At 38.6% G+C, this 12,873-nt stretch overlaps 1 protein-coding gene across 1 annotated transcript in view; it reads left to right on the top strand.

Moving 5' to 3' along the window:
* Window positions 1-12,873, top strand: part of UNC5D (unc-5 homolog D (C. elegans)) — a gene marked incomplete at its 5' end in the record, with an annotated part of 47,737 nt that overhangs the window by 26,587 nt on the left and 8,277 nt on the right. The window contains 3 exons of the mRNA XM_009710464.1: window positions 6,280-6,448; window positions 7,754-7,981; window positions 10,962-11,111. Of these exons, the coding sequence (XP_009708766.1) occupies window positions 6,280-6,448; window positions 7,754-7,981; window positions 10,962-11,111 (547 nt within the window). The remainder of the gene's footprint in view (window positions 1-6,279; window positions 6,449-7,753; window positions 7,982-10,961; window positions 11,112-12,873) is intronic.

The following is a 12,873-nucleotide window of genomic DNA, read 5'->3' as shown; positions in this document are numbered from 1 at the left end:
AAATCCCTGTCCCTTTGGGGTGGGGGGGGGGGGGGAAATCCCTGTCTGTGCACTACAGATACTGTGATGAGATTATGAGCTGGTTTTCCTGTAAATTGATACAATCCTCTGTGGAATGAAAAACTCATTGTATCCTAAACAGAAATCAAATTCAGGTTTGAAAATTCTTTAGTGTGTCATGTAACTGAACAATTCAGTGATGGAACTGGTGGTCCCTCCAAAACAACACCAAACCAAAAAATCTTAGGGACACATATACGGCCTTCACTGCATAGATCCTCTGGGATGCTTCTTGCAGCTAGAATTTCCTAAAGAACCACTAAAGGACTCCTTACAGAGAAAAATAGCTAAGCTCAACCTTCAAACACCATACGCGTGCTTTGATGCTGGCAGAAAGTACAGGTTATTGATGTTTGTGAAAGAAGCAACAAAGCTATCGATTCTGGTCCAAGCAAGAATGAGAGTGAAACGTCTCTTGCTTCCTTGCATAATTCTGACTTCTTAGTCCTTCTGGCTTAAGTATGGAGAGCTACATTGGAACAGAGATCACTGTCTGCTGGTTTGTTCCTTGAACCAGAATACCTCAAGATGCGTCACTGAAGTTATCTGATGCTTTTCAAGTAAAGGGGGGAAAACTTTGTCATGTACTTCAGTAAGGGTGATCTGCTTCTACGTATGGCTTCTACGTGTTGTAGTCACGTGCTAATGAAAAAGTGAACGCTGTTGGATGCAGTGAAAGGTTTGATATTCTGGTCAGAAAGGGCTGATAATCCGGTCATCTAATGACAGAACCTGCTGACGCGGGTGGTGGGATATGAGGCATGGGCAAGTATTTGAGATCCTGGGTCCTGATCCCAGTTGTGTTACTGATTGACTTTGAAGCAGTAAGCAAATCTGTTGCAGTTCTCTTACATGCCTTTAATGCATGTAAAGCTCTATAAAATACCCTGTGTGAAAACTGTATCAAAGAGAAAAATGTCGGTCTGCAATTACTCAGTGCCCTAGTTGCATGTGGTCTCTATTCCATACTTAAATAACAAGGCTGAGCTATAACAGAAGGCAGAAGCGGCCCTGAAATATTTGATTTTTTTCCTGATTGCCATTTTTTTTCTATTCCTCATTTCTTGCAAACTTTTTCTCCTACACTACACTCTACACACTGCTGTCGTTTTAATAGTATGTTTCCAATATCATACCGATTGCAATGCGAGAAAAGATAAAAACAGCCAAAGTGATCCTTAAGATGACTGTTAGTCACCTACAGTATAAACAAATTATTTTTCTTTAAATGTGCCAGTATAAACTGTAAAGTTTTGGGTCCCTGAATATATAGAAACCCTCACATTCTTCCATCAAACATAAAGTTGGGAGTTGTACAAGTATATTAGTGTGTGTGGTTAGTATCATAAAAAAGCTTCATATGAGTTTAGATTAACTAAACTTTGTAAATTGTGAGTATGTCTGTCTATTCTAAATATTTTAAAAAGCATAACTGAGATGTAGTGATTATGAAAACACTGTAAAATAATGGTTTTCAGATGTTCTACCAACCATAAAGTCAAAGTAAGAGTGGGAAGATTAGAGAGTGGAAAAATAGAAGGAGCAAAGGAGACTGAGAGGACTGAGAAGAGCAGGTCTCGGGTTCCTTCTCCTCCTCCCATTTTCTTTTGGTTTTGTAGGAATTTAGCAGAAATGTGAAGGTTCAATGGTAACTGAACACATTTCAATGCGCAATATGAAAAATGGGATGTATTTCTCATGCACACCTAATGTTGCGTGTCCAACCCCTATACATCCTATACATAATATTCACACACTGGCGTTTGCATACACAGAATGAAACCAGATAGTCTTGCCCAGACTTAAACACATTTTGTGATTATGTAATTTGAAAAAGCAAAGCTTCATAAATGTATGCATTTACACACAATGTGGTACATGAATGTGACAAATAACGTACCTTTATTTTCCAAAGGCAAAATTTTCTCATCTCGCAAAAGCAACCCACAGCAATAGAATCATTTCAGCTGTAAACTGCATGCTTGACGGGTATATAGTTTAAATATCATGCTGTTCCTTTTTTAAATTGATTTTTTTAAAACCATGAATTTATTTTGCTGTTTTTCCATCACGTTCATTTGTGTGAGTGTCAGTGCAAAGGGGAGGGAAAAACCAGTATTTCAGTGTCTGCAGCAGTCTGAAAGCAAACATTTTTGCCACCCGAGGAGTGAAAAGCAATGAGAAATCCAGACTCAAGGCACAGATGTGTTCATTACCAGTCTTCACTTCCCAGGTATCACCGTCCGCTCAGCAGCCTGTTACGCCGTTAGGTTCTCTGTTGCAGATGCTTATGATAAGCCACTGGGAGAGTCAATGTTGAAATGCAAATATTAAATTCTTCTCTGAAATTCATTGCATCCAGAAAAAAATGGACACTCGGCATTGTTTCCTCCACACTTCCTTGCTTTTCCAGTTCACCTTCGCAGTATTCCAACATGGAATTTTGATGGAGCAGTGCTTTGGGGTGGAACGCACACCCTGGTACCACCACACCGGCAACTCAGGGCCTCTGCACGTCAAGAAGTGGGGAGAACATGTAGGGTTGGTAGCACCCTTTGCTGCTGCTCTAGGCTAGGCTGGCAGACGCACAACCACCTGCTTTGGCAGCTGGCACGGAGAGGGCTTGGAGTGGCACCAGACCTCTCCCTGAGGGACTGGGTCCTCCCCATAACATTTTCTCAGCATTCTGACTTCAGGTACAAATGTCCCTCTAGCAGCAATTTCTAAACTGAAAATGAAACGCTAAATGCAAGAAAGCTCTTCACTAGTACTTTGTAGAGGGCAGAATATTGTGGGGTGAAATTCCTAATGTTTCTTTCCAGTATTTTTAGTATATTTAGCATTTTTGAAAAAACATTTTTTCATTTTGGCTCAGCAATAGTGACTGTTTGTCTGTCTTTTACTGGAAAACTTACAGACCTTTGATTTTGATGGATTTGAGGGGAGAGATCTGGTTGCTGATTTGTTTTACCTTGCAACAATGGGAATATTAAATACTCGCATTTGGTAATGTTTCCCTTTCCCACCTTGTCTAATAAATGGCTCAGAACTGCATGAGAGTCTCAATACCATGTCAGTTATTACACAGAAAGGCTCTTGCTACGTGCAACAAGTGTGAGAGTTCATCTCATTAACTGATTTCAGTTCATTTGGCATTAAATAATTCCCAGAACTCCCATATGTTTGTCCAATATGTTCTACAAGGGGAATGATTCTCTAAAAGCAATTAAATAGCTCCTTTCAGACTAGCTAGGCGTTGGTCATTCCCACACATCCCTGCTATTACTCTCTCCGTGATGCAGGCGCTTGGCAATTACGCAGAGTGACCTGGAAATCTGCCAGTGGCTGTGACCAGAGCCTACACCATTTCAGTGGCTTTTTCATTTTTTAAATTGTTGTTTGGGTGTTTTTTTTAATGAGGTTGGTGGGAGGGCACTTGGTAGACTACAATCATAGTCTCCCCGTCGTCTTTCACTTCAGCTTGGCTAGGCTGCTAGCAGGACTCTCCTACCACTACTGAAGTTGTTTCTTTTTGCATCTTGTATATTTGTATGTTGTTTCACTCTTGATGTTTGAAAAAAATTGAGCTGTTTCTGATGGGAATCATCACCAGTAGCACTAACTAAAACTCTGGATTCACATCTCCCATAGGTGTTGCGCTGAAAACAAAATAACCTGTATTTTGCTCCCATTCTTGCAGATGAATTGTCAGGCTTTGTACCGGAGGTAACGTTAGCAAAATTCCACCACCACCACCACCTCCCTCACCCGCCCCATATTTTATGCATTTGTCAGCAGCAGCCACTTGGCAAAGGACGTGTGTGTTGGGAGAGAGATAGGATAGAAATGCACCAACCAAGTTAAATAACTACGGTTTGACTCGCTCTCTGGAAATACGCTTTTGTTACCCCCTCCCTGCAGCGACATCAAAAGAGAGATAAGGAAGTAGAATGCACCAGCCTTTGCCGAGGTACAGCAGAGAGGAATCGTATGAACTGAATAACTTACTGAAAAATAAATATGTATAAAAGTTGGCTTGAGGGTTTCTAATAATTCTGAGGCATTTTTCTTTGTGTTTCTAAGTAACTGGCTGGTTTCTTAAATTAGCTGGAAAGAGAGGTGATTTGGGGGTAACTGCTGGAAGGTTTTATTTTTAAGGAAATTAAATACCATTTGTAAAGGGTAGCAGTGGTCGGTGTTAAGTGATGGTATTTTGTGCAAAAACAGTGTTTTCCTAGCAATGCAGGAGTTGTGAAAAAATTGTTATTCATAGGCAGAAGCAAGTAGGTTTTTTTGCTTGAACTGTTTGCTTACAGTATCAGTTCAACAAAGCTCACGTGTCTCTCAACGCAGTAAGCCGAGATGCTTTGCTGCAGCAAGGCCTGCAAGCCCGGTGTGCTTTGTGCTCCCTGCTCCTCCCTCCCTCTCTTAGGCACTCGCTGTTCAAGAGCAACATGGCAGCTATAGTAGAGGCTGTGTTTCTGCTTTGATATTTTTTTATTTTATTTTTTTTTAGCCTAAGAATCGTACAAACACTTGGAAGCACTGAGGCTTAGGGAGCATTTATTATTATGACACTTGAAAAAGAAAAAGCAGAATTGGCCTTTTTTGTTAGCATGTTGTGTCTTCTCTTTTTTTTTTTCCCCCACTGTAGTCTTCATCTCGCAAATACTTGTACCTGTAGTCTTTCTTTAGTAAGGGATGTCACTGAAGTTGTTGGAACTTTTCAAGTCTTTAGCAAGAATGCATTTTCTGAGCACCTACTATTACAGTTATACTCAGAATGCTACCCTGAGTGATGTTCGATAGATGTGCAAAGTCAATTTGCAGGATTGGAATCTGATTGATTTAAGTGCAGGGCTACGCGTAAGTGTGCCTACACGAGAGCCACGTTCACTTAAATGTATTATCCACGTTGGCTTGGGTAACTTAGAATTTAACAGTCTAGCCGTGAAGCACTGGGCTCAGCACAGGCAGTAAGGGATCACAGAATCATAGAACGGTTTGGTTGGGAGGAACCTTAAAGATCATCTATGGATGGTTGGGTTGTTGCCACATTGCTATTGCAAAGCTTTAAAGGGCAGAGTTGTTAGCTTGTGATGTGGCAGTGGAAGTATATCTGAATTTTTAAGCAGGGATTTTCCCCTTATTTATATCTTGATTTTATTATTGTATATTCTTAATTTATATCTTGGTTGAGGTTCTTCTCCTTATATGTATCCGGTAATTTAGAAGCCAAAAGTTGGGATCGTACAACCCAGATGAAGGTTACAGTGTAAAAAAAAAAAAGAAACAAAAAAAACCAACCATACAAAAAAAAACACCAAACCCCAAAAACCCCAAAACCAACAGGGCAAGGTGTTTCAATTGTTAGTTTTAATGTCTAAGAAGTCAGTCTCATCCACTTTGTCATTGGTTCTGTGCAGGTTTTTTTTATAAGAAATACGGAAAACCCATTTGTGTGGGACAGGGTTAAATTTAGGTTTGAATGGAAGAAAAGAAGATTCTTGCCAGATACTTCACCTCTAGAACTTAGGAAGCACTGAATCAAATGGACCAAACAGAGGTGATTACCATTCGGATTAGATGAATCCCTAGACTTCAGTTGTGCTGATGGGATCTCCGCTGGCTGTAATGGAACCCACAGGCACGTATCTACTTTGCAGAGTTCTAAATTTAAGCAAAGAAGTCCTGTCCCTGATGTCTGCTATAAGTTACCGTGCTTGTTCATTCTGCAGAATATAAATGTGTTTTCAAACCAGGGAGATCACACTCAATCTGGAAAAATTTATGAGACTGTGTTTTTAAACCATAATTTGTTTTATCTTCACTACTGTGAAAAAATGGTTGATGACAGTCTTTGAAGGCAGAATTAGATGGTAATACTACCAGCTGGTGCATAAAGCAAGGCTTACTTGCAGAGAATAATTTTAGTGTTGTATTTGGTTTAAGCAGATTGAAATGTATCTGAAAGACCAGAATCCTAAACTGACCAGCCAACCATTTGAATAGATGCGGCCTAATAGTTTTCTTTCATCTCTAGTTACTCCTTCTACATGAAAATTAGCACAGTAATTGACTTGTTTATCCTTTTCTATAACAGATGAGTGAGGTACTTGGATTTTAACTGAAATATTTTGAAATTTGTAGTTAAAGTAAATTTTCACTCCTTATTAAAAAGAGCCTGACAGACATTATGGTCTTTTCCCCCCCACCAAGCCTACAGCCAGAGGACACAGATGTTCTTCTAGGACCAGAAGTAACCTGTGGGCCCTCAGATTTGTCTGTCAGCACTCCGTTTGCCTTGACGATACCACACTGCGCAGAAGTAAATTCAGAGCACTGGAATATTCACTTGAAGAAGAGGACACAGCAAGGAAAATGGGAGGTAAGTTCAGACCTCTGCTCTCACTTAAAAGGCTGTACTAATGATGGAAACGTGATTACTCTTATTCTTGTAGGTACAGGTCAAAGAAACAGACATCTTAAAGAAACAATTTAAAAAAAAAAAAGATTTTGCATTTTGTTAGGAAGCAGCTAAACTGTTTTCAACTATTTTGCGAAGATGTGCAAAAAAGGGTCACCTTTATGATTTGGACCATGTGACATGAGAAAATATTCATTTTCTCGGGTCACTTAATAATAGAACCAGTAGCCATTTATTTTTAAAAACATTGTTTTGGTAGATCATACAGAATAGATCATTATAACCATGCAAGAATTTATCATGACAAAAAGTAAGTTATGGAACTGGTTAAAAATATACACTTCAAGTTTAATTTTTTTCTAACCTAGAAGGATCCTCCTGATTTAAAAATCTTGTCTCTTTGTACATGTCATCACAATGGGCATTCAGTGATCACGCTGTGCTCATAACCACTACAGGATTATTGTACGTTAAATGAAATATTTTTCTTTTTTAGTTGAACATGTATCTTCTTATCCTGATTTACTGGGGAAATTAAGCTTTGTGCATTCGTGACATGGGCGTTTGATCATTTCTGTCAGTCCACCTGCATTTTTTAATTGTTGCTCTCGTTTAAACCAGCTCAAGTTCAGCTTAGTTTTCCTACTTTAGATGCACTCAATACTTAGTCAGCTCCTTCAGTGTTTGTTACAAACACCCTGGAATTAATGTGTGTAACACCAGACTGCAGGCTGCTCCAATACCTCATCTAATGATGCTGTAATGCAGAACTAAGCATGAAAAGCAAAAGAGTGGGATAGGTAGATTTTCAATGAAGGTAAATGTAACTGTAATGGATGTTCTGAAAGGAAGTCAAATTCCAGTTATTGTTCAAGGTTTGCTTATTGACTTTAATCTTCAAGGTAATTTCTTAACTTGACATTGGAAAAAGAATTAGCTAAAAAGTCAAGAGCACTTGAAAAAAAGATGTTAAAATTGCTTACGCATCGTCATTATAATAATATGCTGTACACATTGAATTCTGCACAATATATTGCCATAAATCCTGTTGCTGGCTCTGGGCTGAATTGGGAGTATTTACTCCTAGGTAGTCTACCTTCTCCCCTTTGCTGAGGTCAACATGAGTAAAGAGTGTGCAGACTGGCTCTCAGAAATACTTTACATTCCAGTTGAATAAAAATAAACAATTAATGTAATGACTCCTATTGTCAAGGCCTATTGATTTTATTATTTTATTTTGGTTTTAACCTGAATTTCATTTTGCAGGAAGTGATGTCTGTGGAAGAGGAAACTACTTCTTGCTACTGCCTGTTGGATCCTTATGCCTGTCACATTCTCTTAAACAGCTTTGGAACTTATGCTCTTATTGGCGAACCGATCTCTGACTGTGCCGTTCGACAGCTGAAAGTAGCGGTTTTTGGCTGCCTGTCTTGCAATTCTCTGGATTACAATCTGAGAGTATATTGTATGGATAACACACCTTGTGCGTTTCAGGTAAATGGTTTCACTTCGTTAATTTGGGTTTAGTTATTTTTCCACAGAATACTAACATTCTTTTATTCCTGGGGAAAGTCCCTGGGCAACGGCAATAGTCCAGAACTCAAACGAATGAGAATACTGTTATTTTTTATGGCACTGCTGCATGACATAGAATAAGTCCCTTGATTTCTCTGCACTGTTGTTTCACTTGTGGAGTTACAATGCAAGAGCTTTAGGACAGCCAAACTGTCTTTTCATTTTTTGCCAGGCAGATGGAAACCCACTCTGCCCACATTCTAGACTAACCAAAAAGTCACGTAGCCGTGGTTAACACAGCACAAAGCTACAGCTGATAAGTGAAGAGTGTTAGGTCGGGCTCCGTGCCTTGGCTACTGCATGGCACAGGCAGAGCTTGCTTGCATCTGGAGCTGAGTGCTACTCCACTACAAGCAGAAAATGTAAGTCATTTCCATTTGATGTATAGTATTTATCACGCTCATTACCCTTCGCTGTCATTAGTCAGTTCAGGATTTCCTCTCCTGTTTACAATTTGAGCAAGAAGAAAGAGATTGCCTCACCATCTTTTTAAACAAAAATTACATTATAATTGTGCATTTCCCCTTAAAAAAAAATAGAACACAACAGAACACAAAACAGTCCCCAAGTGGTGATTAAAATTAGCATGATTTTTCTACACGGTATTCCAAGACAAAACAATGAAATTCACTGGCTTTTGCAGCCTTCGTAAACTCAGAAGCTTTAACAAAATGGTTTTCTTTTGGGAACTGAAATGAAGACAGTTGTGACAGATGAATTTTTGCTTCCTTTTCCTATCGTACAGAATAGAAACACGAATCTTAATGAAGCACGCACTAATGTCTACGTGCTTCTAATAAAAGCAAAGCCACTGAAAGGATTGTTAAAGACTTACAATAGCTTTGTAGTTATACCCTTTATAACACACAACTTGTGGGCTACCAGTATTTTCCTGGATGAGTCTGCAGAAAATTGTTAGAAGAATAATTACTCTTTTTCGGCATTCACAGGAATTAGAACAGGGTGTTTGTACATAATAAGACAACTGTGTATTTATGAAATTATACTTCCCTTAAAAGCAAGCTGCATCAGCTTCGTGCTAGTGGAAATATTAAGTGGCGAACATCAAAAATACAGATTTTCTTGGACAAAGGATCAGAGTTGGGCTTACCAAATTTTATTTGACACTGTTAATCCTTTACAGTGCAGTCCTATATAAGATACAAAGTTTCTTGATTTTTCACTTTGTCCCTGTGTGAAAACTTAGCTCGCTTTTCTAGCAGATGACTTTGCCCTTTTTGCAATTCCTAGTGTGCTGGGAAACCCTTGGCTCTCAAAGTGTAAGAGAACCAAGTCCTTTGTATTTTGCCGTAGTCCTGCTGATGCTTGTGGAATTAAGGACTATATGCATTGTTAAAGGTAGAGCAGTATTTATACAACTACGGTACATTTAAAAAAAATTCTGACGCATTCAGGGAATTTTGAAAAGAGTTAGGAAATAAAGTATTCCCTTCGAAGTTGAAAATCAGAAACTAACATCTCCCTTCTTATTCCTTCTTTCATCTAAACCCAGCCACCAGGAGTTAAAATGAACTGAATGACTGTAAATTGGTTTATAACAGAAATCCATTATTATAGTTTCAGAAAGCTTTAGCAGTCATATTTTCAGAAGGTCACAATGATTCCAGTAGCTCTTCTAACAATAACTTTGCTACTGACAAGCACTAAACCTCCTTGATGTGCACAGATTTTATATACTTTATGTGGATAAAAAAAAGGTGATTTTGAAAGATTGCTTGCTAGCTGATTTTTAAAGACTTCTGCAAGCTTTCATTCCTCACTAGTATTTTACTGTACAGGAATAAACATTGTGTAAGTACAGGCAGAGGTGATGGGTTTTTTTACTATTATGTTTTAAATTCATAGAATTATATAAAAATTTAGATTGGAACAGACCTCTAGAGGGCTATAGTGGAAATTCCTGCTCAAAGTCAGCCCTTCCAAGATTGCTCAGGGTCTTGTCCAGTAATTCTGAAAATGTCCAAGAGAGGAGAAATGTAACTGAAACATTTTGTCTCGGGTGTACACTTGGTGCGTTTGTTTCAGTGCTCTTTCAAGTCCTGAGAGTACTTTCTCACCAAAACTGCCGTTGACTTATCTGTAACTGAGACGACTATTCGCCAAGCATGCCTTACGCTGTCTATCCTCCTTTTAGGCTGTTAAGTAAATATCTTGCCGAGCTTTGTATGTCAAGCGTTTAAGGAACACTAGGCACAACCTGTAGGAGTTTTTTATTCAAAAGCTTAATTAAAATACAAAGGATAGTTGTTTTATTCCAGAACAGAAGAGGAACTAAATTACAATGATGCCACAGTTTAACCAGTTTCCATTTTCCTCTTTGGGGGAAATAGCTTTACCTGGAAATGGGCTGACGTAGTCTCGCTTCCCTCTTCATGCTGATGTTAGAGAGCACTTTGGTGATGAACTGCTGGTAAACTTCTCCTTTGTCGCAGAGATCCTGAGGGATGCAATAAAATAGTAACAGTCAAACATGAGTAACTTTCAGTAAAACACTGGCTGGCTTTGACTTGAAACCCCAGAACGTGAAGACAACCACGACTGTGTTGCAATACCCTTAAAGTTTCCTTCTCAAGTACTGTGCTCCTAATCTGAGGTTACGTGGGTATTAGTACCGAGGTAGCCAACAAGAAAATTCGGTGTCACAAGTACCATCGTTACATACACGGAAACAGAGCTGGCGATGCCTAACCATCCTTTTAACTCCAGTGGTGAAATATAAATGACAATGCCCATCATCTGGCCCATGAGAGAAATGCTCCGCTGCTCTACCCTGATAATGCTGTAGGTGAACTAGGCACCTTCCATAAAGATGAATTTTCATTAGATTTGATATTCGGTCCTAATACTGAAAAAATTCTTTCCTCCTCTGCCATTGCAGGAAGTGGTTTCCGATGAAAGACTCCAAGGAGGACAATTGCTGGAGGAACCAAAACTTTTGCATTTCAAAGGGAATACCTTCAGTCTGCAGATATCTGTCCTTGATATCCCTCCTTTCCTTTGGAGAATTAAACCATTTACTGCATGTCAGGTACTTCTTTATTTTATTTGTTTACATTTGAATTCAGAGGAAGCAAGAACTTTCACTGGTATAGGCATAACCCAAATAAGACAATGGTCTGTTTTATTTTTGAAAGGTGTGGTTTTAATCTTTTGATTAAATGCATTGCCTTACAATTTTGACAAACACAGATTTCACATATAACAGAATGCTTTAAAATTTTCATTTTACAAAAATGCAAGCTTGTACTTTTCTTTATTTCAATTACCTCCAACAGAAGGCCAACATTCTTGTTAAAATTTATCACTCATGAAGATGTTTTTCGTATCTTTGTCATTCTAATATAACTATGAATATATGGCTGATAATGACATTTAAATGTAAGCATTTAAATGTCATGAGTTCAAATTACAGCACGTATATACTAAGAATTAGAACTGAGGAACAGCAAATTATTTTTGCTATACTGCATTAATTAAAGAGGCTGTGGATGACAGGAAAGTAAAAATCAAAACAAAAGAAGAATTTCTAAGTATATTGGTTACTGGAAATTATAAGCAATGTGCTGGCACATAGAGTGGGCTGGTCTTTTAAAATACAGAACTTAAACAGAGTACATAATCTCCCTTTTTCCAGAGCATATAGATAGACAGTTATCTATCATTCAGCATTTTGGCAAAAAAATTGCTTTAAATGTATCACCACGTTCTCCAAAACATGAGTGTAATGGGCTCTGAAACTTAAAAACCCTGACCTATATCCTGATAAATTCTTACATTATTAAGACTATAAGGATACAACTTAAGAACTGAAAGAAACCGCATCATTTTCAGCTTCATATGAAGAACAGCTTGCTTTTAAGTGTTCTGTTTATTCTACTCAATTGCATTTTAAAAGGCCCCACAACTATGTCAAATACCTGTCAAAGCCAGTACCTTCCTGAGCAGTGAAAAAAATCATGGGAGTTTTCTCTTAATACAAGACATTGAGCTTTGCCTCACACCGTGTTATAAACACAGCTCCATACTTTGATTCACTTACTGTCTCTTGAGCCCTTGGCTAATCCTGGAGAATAAATCTGCATGATAGACTAAAGAGTCTGTTTTCTGAAAACTGTTTTCTAATAACCGTTCCATAGATTTGAACTAAATATATGTAGCATTATCTTATGTCGATCCCTTCTGACTGCCCTAGAAGGCAGACCGAACACCTCCCACAGGCCCATCATGCAGAATGTGTATTAGTTAAATGTCCAGTGCGCAAGAGAAAAAAATCAGGAAAGTTTTAATTGAACTTGTCTTGCCATGGTGACTGTTTCAAAAACACCACGTTACTTTGGTGAAAAATCCCCTAGACTTTTCTTGCAGCAAAGCAACTTCTTTATATAGCTCTCGTAATAGAATATAAACCTGTTCAGAGATGAACACTTTCACTCCCCTATATTGGACACAGTAGAAATTACTGCTCCTGTTGTTTGCTAAGGCTATTGGGGACAGGCATTGCAACTGCGTAAGGAGGAATAGACCTTAAGAACTCAAATAACACTGTGGTATGAGAAATTAGAAAAATGGCCTGCAGAAAACAATACTTGCTGTGCTGTCTGCAAACAACTTTGCTGATAACCAAAGTAAGAGGTTTTGCTGCTTTAGCCTCTGTGTTTCTTTGTAGTTAAGGATTTGGGGAGGATTATTTCTGCAAAGTTGTTATTTCTTTGGGGCATTACCTCCTTTGCTGGTTGTGAGTCCCTGGTGCATGCAAAGTTCGAGAGTGACTCAGAGCCCTCAAAATACTT

Source organism: Cariama cristata, unplaced genomic scaffold (assembly GCF_000690535.1).
Source record: "Cariama cristata isolate BGI_N322 unplaced genomic scaffold, ASM69053v1 scaffold25241, whole genome shotgun sequence".
NCBI lineage: Eukaryota > Metazoa > Chordata > Aves > Cariamiformes > Cariamidae > Cariama > Cariama cristata.
Note: the sequence above shows the minus strand (reverse complement) of the source record. Positions and strands in the feature narration are given on the sequence as shown.